Source organism: Oncorhynchus mykiss, chromosome 15 (genome assembly GCF_013265735.2).
Source record: "Oncorhynchus mykiss isolate Arlee chromosome 15, USDA_OmykA_1.1, whole genome shotgun sequence".
Lineage (NCBI taxonomy): Eukaryota > Metazoa > Chordata > Actinopteri > Salmoniformes > Salmonidae > Oncorhynchus > Oncorhynchus mykiss.
In genome coordinates, this window is record NC_048579.1 from 35775002 (window position 1) to 35791649 (window position 16648).

General features: G+C 41.0%; 1 protein-coding gene across 3 annotated transcripts in view; it reads left to right on the top strand.

The window, feature by feature from the left end:
* The window catches only part of LOC110490019 (enhancer of polycomb homolog 1), a 79234-nt gene that overhangs the window by 38620 nt on the left and 23966 nt on the right, over positions 1–16648 (top strand). For 2 of the 3 annotated variants that reach the window (XM_021563098.2, XM_021563097.2), the window contains 3 exons: positions 3264–3423; positions 15925–16070; positions 16243–16449. In XM_021563098.2, the coding sequence (XP_021418773.2) occupies positions 3264–3423; positions 15925–16070; positions 16243–16449 (513 nt within the window). Of the gene's footprint in view, positions 1–3263; positions 3424–10696; positions 10887–15924; positions 16071–16242; positions 16450–16648 lie in introns of those variants that run through there. The other variant, XM_021563099.2, reaches the window with a different exon arrangement.

The window sequence follows — 16648 nt, forward strand, 5'->3', positions numbered from 1 at the left end:
AAGCAATGGAACGTAGCTACCTTTCACGTGAGTGCGCCAGACCGAGGCTGTGGCACTCTGCCAGACCACTCACTCAAAGAGCTCTTATGAGCCCCTCCTTTAGAGTAGAATCCTCAAAACAGGTTCTAAATACTGTGGAATCTAGTGGAAGCCTTGGGAAGTGAAACACAACTAATATCACGCTGTATCTTCAATGGGGGCTGAGTTGAAAAACTACAAACTTCAGATTTTCCACTTCCTGGTTGGATTTTTTTCTCAGGTTTTTGCCTGCCATATGAGTTCTGTTATACTCAGACATCATTCAAACAGTTTTAGAAACTTCAGTGTTTTCTATCCAAATGTACTAATTATATGCATATTCTAGCTTTTACGGCTGAGTAGCAGGCAGCTTAATTTGGGCACGTTTTTCATCCAAGCCACCCAATACTGCCCCCTACCCCAAAGAAGTTAATGTAGTTGTGCACAAGCACAAATCGCCACATCCGTAATTTTTGTACTGTCCGACTCTGCCATCTTGGTAATTTTTACTTGGCAAGAAAGTTATCCCAGCCCTAAAAACCTACTGTTTTTCAGCAAACTCTCAGGTCCTCTGATAATACTTATCCCGTGTGAATCGTCATCCCTGTGTTTTGAGTGATATTAGAGTTTAACAGGTGCTGCACCCAGTTTGGATAAGAACATGGGAACAAATTGATGCTTAAAACAAAGTTCTATGCACGTAGCCTACAGATGAAGGAACTGTTTTGTCACACATCAACTTTCCTAGTGCCATACTTCTTCAGTTAATTAAATGTCTACATGGGTTACGTGGTTACATGGTTCTTATTGATATGCGTTATTATTTTGACTTTCTCGGAACTGAAGGCCCGTTAGGCCAATAGTAGGCTATCCATACTCCTTTGAAATGTCTTCACGTCTAGAAGAGCCTCCAGGCTGACGTCATAACAGGTAATTTTGAATGAGGAAAAAAAAAATATTACAGGGGTAAAACTAATCCCGCCCGAATCGTCCACTGTAAAAACAACGGACATGCTGGGGTGATAATTACATAACCGATGTCCAATAGTATTACTATTCCCTGCGAATAGGGCTAAAGTAACCAACAGGGTGTGTCTGTGTGGAAAAATACATGTTTTAAATTTTCTACCAATCAATTGATCTAAAAAACACTTGCGGTTGAACAAGATTTTTTTTAAAGTCTGGGACAGCCCAACTGTTTCTAGCTACTCAACCAACCTAATGAGAACTTGAGTGCGTGTACATGAATCCCAAAGTTTTTAGACTCGCCTGTACTGATATTGTTTTGAGTTGATCTGAGGATGCTCAACGTCAGACCTCGAATTCCCCTGAATTGATTTCCCCCATAATGTGAATTAAAATTTGATGAGTACTGTGAATGTGACCTCAGATGGGGACAATGGACCTACTGCTGGATAGTCGGGGGTGTAAGCCTATATGTTGAATTGCTGGGGGGCTTAACCTTTTCACAGGTACCAACAAACATGTGTGAACCTTCTACAGTGGTCCCTGCCACGCATGCTTAAACCGGTTGGATTAGAAAGCTCACCAAGAACGTCCAGTTTCGATTGACGCAACAGTAAGCGTTTGAGCTAGCCACATTTTTTTTAGAACCATTTTGCACAAACACAGTCCTTACAAAGTTATGTCCTGAATGTGACAAGTTTATTTTGGAATGCAATGTTAAGGTATTCACAGAAATAGCAACAGCATACATAATCATCCAAACCAGAAAATGTGGACTACATTCGTCCAAGCGCTAACTGAGGAGACATTGATGTAACACAAGCATATTAGGAAACTTTAGGCTGACAGAGACCACAATATGAATGATCTAATACCAACATTGATCTAAATATTTGAGAAAGTAATCCATCGATGGGTAGTTTGTGTGTGCCGCCATGTATAAGAGACCAGATTAGTTTGGTCTGTTTACAGTATGCATTTTGAAGGGGGTGTGTCGTCTACGATCAGTTACTTACCTTCATTCACTTCCGGAAGTTTACTCGAAAGATGAGTGATCCATTCCTTGACCTCAACGTCTGACAGACGTTTACGTGACACCCAGAATGCATTATATTATGTCAACAAACATGGCGCCACGCATAGCTGGCAAATAGCTTAGCATTAGCTCATTATAATTAGTACGACCTTCAAAAAAGTATTTTACACACATAGGTGTCCATTATAATTTATGCAATAATCGGAATGCATTATTTGTCACCAGTACATGAAAAGGTGAATAAAACTGTACATACATACATGCAAGCATGCATACATACATATTTCATGCTACAGTAGAAACGACAACACGATATACAGATAATAAGGCACTTACTTTGATAGGAATGCACACATCCACACACATTTGTTTGTAAGGAAAACAACAATGGAGGCAATGTGAGCTTCAGCCAGAAAATAAACGTAAAATGCCTATTGTAGTTGGAAACGCCAGCAAATTAATGGAATATCTACATATGCGTACAGAGGCCCATTATCAGAAACCATCACTCCTATGTTCCAATGGCACGTTGTGTTAGCTAATCCAATTTTGTCATTTTAAAAGGCTAATTGGTCACTAGAAAACACTTTTGAAATTATGTTAGCACAGCTGAAAACTGTTGTGCTTGTTAAAGAAGCAATAAAACTGTCCTTTAGACTCGTTGAGTATCTGGAGCATCATAATTTGTGTTTTCGATTACAGGCTTAAAATGGCTAGAAACACAACTTAATTCTGAAACTCATCAGTCTATTCTTGTTCTGAGAAATGAAGGCTATTCCTTGAATAGAATGGAATAGCCTTAATTTCTCAGAACAAGAATAGACCGACGAGTATCAGAAGAAAGTTCTTTGTTGCCTACATTTTATTTGTGTGCTTCTACTTAGGCGTACATCATGTACTCGATTGTAAAAAAAATTTGGCGTAGATACCTGAACTATAATAATAAATACGCAATATCACTCAGCATTTTGTGGCAGGACAGGCACTTTGTTGATGCTTAATGTTCAGTTGTAGATATGTTTGTTTTTATTATTGTATCTAAATTATTTATTTTAACATTGGTTAGAAGACGCAGGTCACAAAAATGAAATTAAGCAGTTATACCCCATTATTACTTACTGTTAATCATTGTTTTTGAAACATTAGAAAGCGTGCTCAGTTTGATTTTTGGTGTAATTACGTGTAATTTATTTTTTAACTGTTGTAGTGTAGGCCTACTGACCTTTACCTTCCTCCCCCACAGGAGCACCATCTACAGCGGGCTATCTCGGCACAGCAGGTGTATGGGGAGAAACGGGACAACATGGTCATCCCCGTCCCCGAAGCTGGGAGCAACATCGCCTACTACGAGTCCCTATACCCTGGGGACTTCAAGATGCCAAAGCAGCTCATTCACATACAACGTAAGGAGTATTACTGTTCATGTAGCCTGTTTGTCAGCGGTCTTTATTTTTCTGTTGTCTCTTTGGTCAGTCGGTAGATGTTTGTTTTTCTTCTCTTGAGTGTGCTTTGCGTGTGTGCACATACTGCAGTTTGTGTTCATGCTGCTGTGTGTTTGCAGTGCATGTGTGCTCTGTCTGGGGTATGTTTAAAGCCCCAGTGCAGTCAAAATGTGGTGTTGCTATGTTATATACACTGCTCAAAAAAATAAAGGGAACACTAAAATAACACATCCTAGATCTGAATGAATGAAATATTCGTATTAAATACTTTTTTCTTTACATAGTGGAATGTGCTGACAACAATCACACACAAATTATCAATGGAAATCTAATTTATCAACCCATGGAGGTCTGGATTTGGAGTGACACTCAAAATTTAAGTGGAAAACCACACTACAGGCTGATCCAACTTTGATGTAATGTCCTTAAAACAAGTCAAAATGAGGCTCAGTAGTGTGTGTGGCCTCCGCGTGCCTGTATGACCTCCCTACAATGCCTGGGCATGCTCCTGATGAGGTGGTGGATGGTCTCCTGAGGGATCTCCTCCCAGACCTGGACTAAAGCATCCGCCAACTCCTGGACAGTCTGTGGTGCAACGTGGCGTTGGTGGATGGAGCGAGACATGATGTCCCAGATGTGCTCAATTGGATTCAGGTCTGGGGAACGGGCGGGGCATCAATGCCTTCCTCTTGCAGGAACTGCTGACACACTCCAGCCACATGAGGTCTAGCATTGTCTTGCATTAGGAGGAACCCAGGGCCAACCGCACCAGCATATGTTTTTTATAATGGGTCTGATGATCTCATCTCGGTACCTAATGGCAGTCAGGCTACCTCTGGTGAGCACATGGAGGGCTTTGCGGCCCCCCAAAGAAATGCCACCCCACACCATGACTGACCCACTGCCAAACCGGTCATGCTGAAGGATGTTGCAGGCAGCAGAACGTTCTCCACAGCGTCTCCAGACTCACGTCTGTCACATGTGTTCAGTGTAAACCTGCTTTCATCTGTGAAGAGCACAGGGCGCCAGTGGCGAATTTGCCAATCTTGGTGTTCTCTGGCAAATGAAAAACGTGCTTACAAGCCCAACACCGTGCAGGACAACTCCGACCTGTGGACGTCGTGCCCTCATACCACCCTCATGGAGTCTGTTTCTGACCGTTTGAGCAGACACATGCACATTTGTGGCCTGCTGGAGGTCATTTTGCAGGGCTCTGGCAGTGCTCCTCCTTGCACAAAGGTGGAGGTAGCGGTCCTGCTGCTGGGTTGTTGCCCTCCTACGGCCTCCTCCACGTCTCCTGATGTACTGGCCTGTCTCCTGGTAGCGCCTCCATTGTGTGGGTTGTAGACTCCGTCTCATGCTACCACTAGAGTGAAAGCACCGCCAGCATTCAAGTGACCAAAACATCAGCCAGGAAGCATAGGAACTGAGAAGTGGTCTGTGGTCCCCACCTGCAGAACCACTCCTTTATTGGGGGTGTCTTGCTAATGGCCTATAATTTCCACCTGTTATCTATTCCATTTGCACAACAGCATGTGAAATTTATTGTCAATCAGTGTTGCTTCCTAAGTGGACAGTTTGATTTCACAGAAGTGTGATTGACTTGGAGTTACTTTGTTGTTTAAGTGTTCCCTTTATTTTTTGAGCAGTGTATATTTTTCCACACTACGGTTGGAGTAATAGTGTGAAATTGTGAAAATTATGGTAATGTAGTTTTAGTTTAAGAGTAGTTTCAAAAGATCCTGAAATGTATTTTTTGGTGGGATGGAGTTTTGTCCTTCAATGTTGACGTCACCATGCGGTAAATTAGTTAGGTGCAATACTTCAATAAGATAGCCTTTATTGGCAGAGAGGTTTGAAACACTATTTTCTTTTAGTTTTCCCCTTCCAACTCAGACCACTAACAGACAGTCGTTGTAAAATTATTGTTTGAGAAATTGCCCTTTAAAAACCTGTTTTTTGTTTCTGTTTTCAATAAAAAATTAAGGTTGTACGGTACTTAATTGTTACTCAAAGAATTTGATATTGAGATTAAATTGACTGCATTGGTCCTTTTAAGTGATTGTCAGCCCCTGGGGTTTCTCTCTAATGGCAGCACTGTGATCCAGAGGTGTCCTGTGGTCTGAAAACATTTGAGCACACTCGCACAGTGAGAGAGGGCACATATGGGAAGGTAGATGGGCACAGGCTAGGCAGGGGGTGTGGGACACTGAATAGTCTAATCCCAGGGGACCCCCTCTCAGCCCCAGCTCACAAACACTCCTGTCAGCTCTGTTTTTTTTCTAAGGGGCTTTCATGTCGAACCAAAGGCAAAGGGAGGGCAGGCTTTTTGCAAGCTTAGTGTATTTCTGGAGTTCGCCGCATTAAGCTGCTGATTGTGATCTGCGCTAAATTTAGAGACGTGTGTTTTTACCAGAGTTCCTATGGTCATCTTTCTGTAACCCCTATTCACTATTAGTACACTGTTTTTCTAGGGTCCTGGTGATCTGTTAAAAAGTAGTGCACTATATAGGGAATTGGGTGCCATTTGGGAAGTACTACCACTTGGGAAGTGTTGGAACATGTTCTTGGGCTAAAAGGCACGAGTATGGACTGATGATGGCAGTGCAGAATGCCTTGTAAAAAAGCGTAGAAATTAATGTGCTTTATCGCTGATCTGCGCACTCCTGGACAAAATCATCCAAACTGGATAATAACTCAAAACAACTTGTAAGGTTAGAGAATTTTATTAACATACTACTGACGCAGTCAACACCAAAACATGGCATAGAGTTAACACAGACAAAATGAAAAACCAAACTCTAAAAGAAAACTAGACTATAAGACTAAATTCACTTTTCTAGTTAGGGAATTTTGTTAAATAATTCCTTCTATTTTTTTTTACATATACTATTTTATAAATATACTGAACAAAAAATATATAAATGCAACATAGAATTGTAATGAAGTCATTAGGCCCTAATCTATGGATTCCACATGGCTGGGAATACAGATATGCATCTGTTGGTTACAATACATTAAAAAAAAAAGTTTTTTTTAAAATAGTGGCGTGGATCACAATCTGGTGTGACCACCATTTGCCTCGCGCAGCGCGTCACATTTCCTTCGCATAGAGTTGATCAGGCTGTTGATTGTGACCTGTGATTGGACATACTGCCAAATTCTCTAAAATGATGTTGGAGGCTTATGGTAGAGAAATTATCATTCAATTATCTGGCTACAGCTCTGATGGACATTACTGCGATCAGCATGCTAATTGTTCGCTGTGGCATTGCGTTTTGTCAAAACCGCACATTTTAAAACTCTATCTTATTGTCCCCAGCACAAGATGCATCTGTGTAATGATTGTGCTGTTGAATCAGCTTCTTGATATACCACCCTGTTAGGTGGATAGATTATCTTGGCAAATAAGAAATGCTCACTAACAGGGATGTAAACAAATTTGTGCACAATTTGAGACGATTTTTTCACGTTTGGAAAATTTCAGGGTTTTTTCCCCCCTAGCTCAATAAACATGGGACCAACACTTTACATATTGTGTTGTATATTTTTCTTCGGTGTAGAAAGCTGGTCAAATTGTTAAAGATTTTGCTACCGTGGAAAGGACAATACCTGTGTATTTGTGGAAAAATCACCTTGATTCATTCTTTAGTCATATCCTAGTTTACCTATTTACTTATGGCCCTGCCTACTTCTGACAACTTTTTTTTATTAATTACATGAGCACAAAATATTCTGCTTTATTTGAAACCGCAAGCCAGACACAATTGAAATGGGCCTATGTGCCCTCAGAAAGTATTCATAGCCCTTGACGTATTCCACATTTTGTTACAGCAGGAATTAAACAATTATAAATACTGACTTGTTTTTTCTTCTCACCAATTTACTAACACTACCCTATAATGACAATGTAAAAACACCTTTTAAGACGTTTTTGCAAACATATTGAAAATGAAATACGGATATCTAATTTACTTAATTATTCATACCCCTGAGTAAGTACTAATCAAATCAAACTTTTATTAGTCACTTACACATGGTTAGCCGATATTAATGTGAGTGTAGCGAAATGCTTGTGGTTCTAGTTGTGTGCAGTAATATCTAACAATTCCCCAACTACCGAATACACACATCTAAAGGGATGAATGAGAATATGTACATATAAGTATATGGATGAGCCATGGCGGCATAGGCAAGGTCCAGTAGATGGTATAAAATACAGTATATGGGTCAAAGACGTGTAAGATTTTCAAAGTAGCAAAATAAATGTCACCTAATCCCTTATTAGTTATATTCAAGAATAAAGCCAATTCATTTTTATTGTGATTCAGTATAACATAGTGTTTAAAAAATATATAACTATGGCCATTTTTTTTGTAATCACAAGGTTATTATATCCATGCTTGGCAGAAATATAACTACCCAGAAAAAATAACATTTTATTTTGAGTACCACATACAGTTGAAGTCAGAAGTTTACATACACCTTAGCCAACTACATTTCAACTCGGTTTTTCACGGTTCCTGACATTTAATCCTAGTAAATATTCCCAGTCTTAGGTCAGTTAGGATCAACACTTTTTTATTTTAAGAATGTGAACTGTCAGAATAATAGTGATTTATTTCAGCTTTTATTTCTTTCATCACATTCCCACTAGTCAGAAGTTTACATACACTCAATTAGTATTCGGTAGCATTGCCTGCAGCAAAGCACCCCCACAACATGATGCTGCCACCCCCGTGCTTCACGGTTGGGATGGTGTTCTTCGGCTTGCAAGCCTCCTATTTCCTCCAAACATAACAATGGTCATTATGGCCAAACAGTTCTATTTTTGTTTCACCAGACCAGAGGACATTTGTCCAAAAAGTACAATCTTTGTCCCCATGTGCAGTTGCAAACCGTAGTCTGGCTTTTTTATGGCGATTTTAGAGCAGTGGCTTCTTCCTTGCTGAGCGGCCTTTCAGGATATGTTGATATAGGACTCGTTTTACTGTGGATATAGATACTTTTGTACCTGTTTTCCTCCAGCATCTTCACCTGGTCCTTTGCTTTTGTTCTGGGATTGATTTGCACTTTTCGTACCAAAGTACATTCATCTCTAGGAGACAGAACGCGTCTCCTTCCTGAACGGTATGACAGCTGCGTGGTCCCATTGTGTTTATACTTGCGTGCTATTGTTTGTACAGATGAACGTGTTACCTTCAGGCATTTGGAAATTGCTCCCAAGGATGAACCAGATGTGGAGGCCAACAAAAAAAAAATCTGAAGTCTTGGCTGATTTCTTAAGATTTTCCCATGATTTCAAGCAAAGAGACACTGAGTTTGAAGGCCTTGAAACCATCCATAGGTTCAACTCCGATTGACTCAAATTAGTTTCATGACTACCATCATGTGATATGCTTTAAAATGGCTTTTTACTTTTGTTATACTTAAGACATTGAAGCGCAGAAGTCCGGACAAAAGTTAAAATATTTTTTTAGATAAAGTATATCGCCCATTATTCTATATATTGTTGCAAACACTAACACAATTATGCCATGGGAGTTCATTTATATTTTTAGGACGAATTTCTCAATTTTAAAATTGCACAGGGTGGGGTTGACACCCAGGGCCTCCAGCTTGATGAAGAGCTTGGAGGGTACTATGGTGTTGAATGCTGAGCTGTAGTCATTGAACAGCATTCTTACATAGGTTTTCTTTTTGTCCAGATGGGATAGTGCAATGTGATGGTGATTCTGTCATCTGTGGACCAGTTGGGGCAGTATGCAAACTGAAGTGGATCTAGGGTGGCCGTTAAGGTGGGTGCGATATGATCCTTGACTAGCCTCTCAAAGCACTTTATGTTGACAGAAGTGAGTGCTCCAGGACGGTAGTAGTTCAGTTCTTTGCCTTCTTTGGTACAGGAACAATGGTAGCCGCCTTGAAGCATGTGGCGACAACAGCCTGAGATAGTTAGCGATTGAATACGTCTGTAAACACACCAGCTAGCTGGTCTGCGCATGCTCTGAGGATGTGGCCAGGGATGCCGTCTGGGCCAGCAGCCTTGCGAGGGTTAACACATTTAAATGTTTTACTCACGTCAGCCATGGAGGAAGAGAGGGGAGACGCAGTCTTTTTGTTTTAAGCTGTTACGGTGGCACAGTATTATCCTCAAAGCGGGCAAAGAATGTGTTTTAGTTTGTCTGGAAGCGTGACGTCAGTGTCTGTGACGTGGCTGTTTTTGTAGTCCGTGATTTCCTGTGGACCCTGCCACATACGTCTCGTGTCTGAGCCATTGAATTACAATTCCACCTTGTCCCTGTACCGGCATTTTGCCTGTTTGATTGCTTTGCAGAGGGAATAACTACACTGTTTATATTCATCCATATTCCCAGACCCCTTTCCATGGTTAAATGCAGTGCATCGCACTTTCAGTTTAGTGCGAATGCGTCCATCCATCCACGTTTTCTGCTTAGGGTAGGTTTTAATAGTCACAATGGTTAGCGCCAATGCATTTCTTTATAAACGCACTCACCAAGTCAGCGTATAGGTCAATGTTGTTCTGAGGTTGACCAACATATTCCAGTCCGCGTGATCAAAACAATTTTGAAGCGTTGTTTCCTATTGGTCAGACCAGGGTTGAATGGTTCTCGTCACTGGTACATCCAGTTTGAGTTTCTGCCTATAAGACGGAACGAGCAAGATGACGTCGTGGTCAGATTTGCCGAATGGGAGAGCAGGGGAGGGCTTTGTATGCAGAGTTAGAGTAGCAGTGGTCGAGAGAATAATCCCTGCGTGTCGTGCAATCAATATGCTGATAGAATGTAGGTAGCCTTGTTCTCAAATTTGCTTTGTTAAAAGCCCCAGCAACAAATGCAGCCTCCGGATATATAGTTTACATAGAGTCCAGTGAAGTTGCTTGAGGGCCGATCACTTGTGGGGGAACGTACACAGCTGTGACTATAAAGACGAGAATTCTCTTGTTAGGTAAAATGGCCGGCATTTGATTGTAAGGAATTCTAGATCGGGTGAGCAGAAGGACTTGAGTTCCTGTATGTTGTTATGATTACACCATGAGTTGTTAATCATAAAGCATACACCCCGCCCTTCCTCTTCCTAGAGATGTTTATTTCTGTCGGCGCGATGCATGGAGAAGCCCGCTGGCTGAACCGATTCCGACAACATATCCCGAGAGAGCCATGTTTCTGTCTCTCTGGAAGGCAACCCTTGCTCGTATTTCGTCTACCTGGAGACTGGACATTGGCGAGTAGTATACTCTGGAACGATGTGCATGTCTACGGAGCCTGACCAGAAGGCCGCTCCGTCTGCCCCTTCTGCTGCGGCGGTGTTTTGGGTCGGCTACTGGGGATCAGATCCATTGTCCTGGGTGGTGTTCCGAACAGAGGATCCGCTTCGGGAAAGTCGTATTCCTGGTCGTAATGTTGGTAAGTTGACGTTGCTCTTATCCAATAGTTCTTCCCGGCTGTATGTAATCATCTTTGGCAGCGATTTTTAAAGCTGTGAATGTTTATGTAAGTCTCTTAGTGCTTTCCACACCTGGATTGTGCAGCATTTGCCCATTTTATTATTATTTTTTAATTCCTCAAGGTCTGTCAAATTGGTTGTTGATCATTGCTAGACAACCATTTCAGGTTTTGCCAGGATATTTAAGTCAACTGTAACTTGACCACACGTCTTGGTAAGCAACTGCGGTGTAGATTTGACCTTTTAGGTTATTGCCCTGCAGAAAGGTGAATTCATCTCCCAGTGTCTGTTGGAAAGCAGACCGAATCAGGTTTTCCGCTTGGATTTTACCTGTGTTTTGAGCTCTATTGCTTTCTCTTTTTTTATCTTGAAAAACTCAAGTCCTTTACGATTACAAGCACACCCATAACATGATTCAGCCACCACTATGCTTGAAAATATGTAGAGTGGTACTCTGTAAAGTGTTGTTTTGGATTTTCCCTAAACACAACTCTTTGTATTCGGAACAAAAAGTGAATTGCTGTGCCACATTTTTTGCATTATTACTTGAGTGCCTTGTTGCAAACAGAATGCATGTTTTGGAATATTTTTATTCTGTGCAGGCTTTGTTCTTTTCACACTGTCAATTAGGTTAGTATTATGGAGAAATGTTGTTAATCCATCCTCAGTTTTCTCCTATCACAGCCATTTAAACTGTAACTGTTTTAAAGTCACCATTGGCCTTATGGTGAAATCCCTGAGCTGTTTCCTTCCTCTCCGGCAAGTGAGGAAGGACACCCGTTTCTTTTGGGTGTGTTGATACACCATCCAAAGTGTAATTAATAACTTCAACATGCTCAAAGGGATATTGAATGCCTGTTTTTTTTTTTTTTTTTTAACAACCAATTGGAAAACCTCCCTGGTCTTTGTAGTTGAATCTGTTTGAAATCCACTGCTCGACTTAGGGACCTTACAGAGAATTGTATGTGTGGGGTACCGAGATGAGGCAGTCATTCAAAATCATGTTAAACACCATAATTGCACACAGTCCATGAAACGTATTATGTGACTTGTTAAGCACATTTTTACTCCTGAACAAATTTAGGCTTGCAATAACAAAGGGGTTGAATACTTACTGACTCAAGACATTTCAGCTTAAAATGTTTATTTGGCAAATAATTTGGATAACATGGTAACAATTTGACATTATGGGGGTATTGTGTAGGCCAGTGACGAAAAAAATCTTAATTTAATCAATTTTAAATTCAGGCTGCAACACAAAGTACGTAAAGTCGAGGGGTGTGAATACTTTCTGAAGCACTGTATATAATGAATTCGGAGGAGAGAAATTATTTTAAATATTAAAACATTGGATCTCTTACTAAAGGCTCTAGTCATACTATACTTAAATCTGAACTGGTTCTCAAGCAGATTAGTAAGAATGTCTCATCTCGTGTTCAAAAATGACCTTTCCCCTTCATTCAGATAGCCTCTCACTTTTGGTTATTGGAAGATAACTTAATCTCCAAAATATGTCTATTTTTTATAACAAGCCATAGAAAGCTGGTTGCAATTTCAGTTTGAGCCACAAGAAAAGGCAGAACAGTGCCTGTGCCATACAGGTTGCAAAACAGTTAGGAGATTTTCAATGTACCGATTCTATGGCACATTGTTTATGAATTATACACAAAACAACGGCAGATTCAAAACTTAGTTTTTCAACTACCTTGAAACCAATAGAATTTGTATTTATTTATTTATTTGACCTTTATTTAACTAGGCAAGTCAGTTAAGAACAAATTCTTATTTTCAATGACGGCCTAGGAACAGTGGGTTAACTGACTGTTCAGGGGCAGAACGACAGATTTGTACCTTGTCAGCTCGGGGGTTTGAACTTGCAACCTTCCAGTTACTAGTCCAACCACTAGGCTACTCTGCCGCCCCAGAATGTTATTTGTATGGGGGATACATCTGCACATTTTTTCTGAGAAGAGACAGTCTCATTAGATTCAACTACAGGTATGTGGTGGCTTGTTTTTGGTCGCAAGTTCAGGAATGGCAAAATTGCAACATTTACTTGGAGCTAACGCTGCAAATAGCATTGCTGGGTGATTTTGAAAAGTCCTAGTCAATTGATCAGTAATAGAATACTCACAGCAAAAATGTTTCTTTAATTTACAATCTGTAGAAACTATTAGAATGGAAAAGTTAACAACTTTAGTGGAACAGCACAGTGGAAAAAGTGTCAGTAAGAAATCAAACTGGATGGTCTTCAGAGATAGATGGGAGGAGTTGAGGGTAGCTGAACGCTGGGACTAAAAACAAAATATAACTAATGTAAAATATACTGCTGTAAAATGTATATATTATGTACTCTGTAAATAAAAATGTCCCTTTTTCAGCACCTTGTCTTTCAAAGATACAGTACCTTGCGAAAGTATTCGGCCCCCTTGAACTTTGCGACCTTTTGCCACATTTCAGGCTTCAAACATAAAGATATAAAACTGTATGTTTTTGTGAAGAATCAACAACAAGTGAGACACAATCATGAAGTGGAATGACATTTATTGGATATTTCAAACTTTTTTAACAAATCAAAAACTGAAAAATTGGGCGTGCAAAATTATTCAGCCCCTTTACTTTCAGCGCAGCAAACTCTCTCCAGAAGTTCAGTGAGGATCTCTGAATGATCTAATGTTGACCTAAATGACTAATGATGATAAATACAATCCACCTGTGTGTAATCAAGTCTCCGTATAAATGCACCTGCACTGTGATAGTCTCAGAGGTCCGTTAAAAGCGCATAGAGCATCATGAAGAACAAGGAACACACCAGGCAGGTCCGAGATACTGTTGTGAAGAAGTTTAAAGCCGGATTTGGATACAAAAAGATTTCCCAAGCGTTAAACATCCCAAGGAGCACTGTGCAAGCGATAATATTGAAATGGAAGGAGTATCAGACCACTGCAAATCTACCAAGACCTGGCCGTCCCTCTAAACTTTCAGCTCATATAAGGAGAAGACTGATCAGAGATGCAGCCAAGAGGCCCATGATCACTCTGGATGAACTGCAGAGATCTACAGCTGAGGTGGGAGACTCTGTCCATAGGGCAACAATCAGTCGTATATTGCACAAATCTGGCCTTTATGGAAGAGTGGCAAGAAGAAAGCCATTTCTTAAAGATATCCATAAAAAGTGTTGTTTAAAGTTTGCCACAAGCCACCTGGGAGACACACCAAACATGTGGAAGAAGGTGCTCTGGTCAGATGAAACCAAAATTGAACTTTTTGGCGACAATGCAAAACGTTATGTTTGGCGTAAAAGCAACACAGCTGAACACACCATCCCCACTGTCAAACATGGTGGTGGCAGCATCATGGTCTGGGCCTGCTTTTCTTCAGCTGGGACAGGGAAGATGGTTAAAATTGATGGGAAGATGGATGGAGCCAAATACAGGACCATTGTGGAAGAAAACCTGATGGAGTCTGCAAAAGACCTGAGACTGGGACGGAGATTTGTCTTCCAACAAGACAATGATCCAAAACATAAAGCAAAATCTACAATGGAATGGTTAAAAAATAAACATATCCAGGTGTTAGAATGGCCAAGTCAAAGTCCAGACCTGAATCCAATCGAGAATCTGTGGAAAGAACTGAAAACTGCTGTTCACAAATGCTCTCCATCCAACCTCACTGAGCTCGAGCTGTTTTGCAAGGAGGAATGGGAAAAAATGTCAGTCTCTCGATGTGCAAAACTGATAGAGACATACCCCAAGCGACTTACAGCTATAATCGCAGCAAAAGGTGGCGCTACAACGTATTAACTTAAGGGGGCTGAATAATTTTGCACGCCCAATTTTTCGATTTTTGATTTGTTAAAAAAGTTTGAAATTTCCAATAAATGTCGTTCCACTTCATGATTGTGTCCCACTTGTTGTTGATTCTTCACAAAAAAATACAGTTTTATATCTTTATGTTTGAAGCCTGAAATGTGGCAAAAGGTCGCAAAGTTCAAGGGGGCCGAATACTTTCGCAAGGCACTGTAATTAGTGAAAATCCAAAACTTCAGATCTTCATTGTAAAAGGGGTTAAACACCATTTCCCATGCTTGTTCAGTGAACCATAAACAGTTAATGAACATGCGCCCGTGGGGCGGTCATTAAGACACTAACAGCTTACACACGGTAGGCAATTAAGGTCAGGTATGAAAACTTAGGACACTAAAGAGGCCTTTCTACTGCCTCTGAAAAACGCCAAAAGAAAGATGCCCAGAGTCCCTGCTCACCTGCGTGAATGTGCCTTAGGCATGCTGCAAGGAAGCATGAGGACTAAACTGAAATGTCAGTGTTCTGCCATGGCCAGCGAAGAGCCCAGATCTCCATCCCATTGAGCACATCTGGGACATGTTGGATCGAAGGGTGAGGGCTAGGGCCATTCCCCCAGAAACGTCCGGGAACTTGCCTTAGAAGAATGGGGTAACAACTCACAGCAAGACCTGGCAAATCTGGTGCAGTCCGTGAGGAGAAGATGCACTGAAGTACTTAATGCAGCTAGTGGCCACACCAGATACTGACTGACATTTGTTTTTGACTCCCCTCCTTTGTTCAGGGACAGACACATTGTTCAATTTCTGTTAGTCACATGTCTGTAGAACTTGTTCAGCTTGTCTGAGTTGTTGAATCTTATGTTCATTAAAATATTTACACATGTTAAGTTTGCTGAAAACAAATGTAGTCAACAGATGGAGGATGTTTCTTAAGCTGGAAGTAGAAGCCTACGTGTTGTTGTCCATTTAGTTTACTCCAATTAGGGGAGAGGTGGTAAGGTCAGGGAGAAATAATAAAGGAACATATTTATTACAAAAAATAATATGGGGAGTTTGAAAGGATACATGTAATTACATTGTTAGATTGCACAATGTATCTGCAATATATTAAAGCTGGTCTACCACCTAAAACAATATATTTTAAAAAACAAGTTGGTTATTTTTTGTTTACTTCAACCTGTCTTCTCTCACAGCTTTCAGTTTGGATACAGAGCAGCCGGACTACGACCTGGATTCAGAGGATGAGGTGTTTGTGAATAAGCTGAAGAAGAAGATGGAGATCACCTCTCTGCAGTTTGAGGACATGATCGACCGGCTGGAGAAAGGCAGTGGCACGCAGGTACTTTACCAAACGACAATGCTGATGAAGGCAGTTCTCTCAGAAAATGGGACGTATGCCAGTGTTTATCAAACCTTTTGTCGACTACCTTTCTGCTTATTTGATAATAAAAAAGTTGAAAGGCTTGAGTACTAGAAAGAACAGTGTGATTAAATGTGTGTTGTCTGCTCAGCTGGTGAACCTGCAGGAGGCAAAGCTGCTGCTGAAGGAGGATGACGAGCTGATCAAGGAGGTGTTTGACTACTGGACCAGGAAGAGGAAAAGCTGTAAAAGCAGTTCTCTCATCCCCACGGTGAAGCAGGAGAAGAGGGACGGATCTAGCACCTCAGACCCCTACGTGGCCTTCCGCAGGAGGACCGAGAAGATGCAGACTAGAAAGGTGAGCCACGTCCTAGGTAGGATGACGGAACCGAACAAGGGCTGCATGCAAGTATAATAAACCATTTCACTTTCAGGAAGGTGGCCTTTTCACAGGGCATTGCAACCCAGGGCATGGTTGAGGGAATTTTCTTACCTACCTTTCTGTATTCACTAGTGTGTAATTTAGCTATGAACTATTCTCAGGAAGTGACAGTATA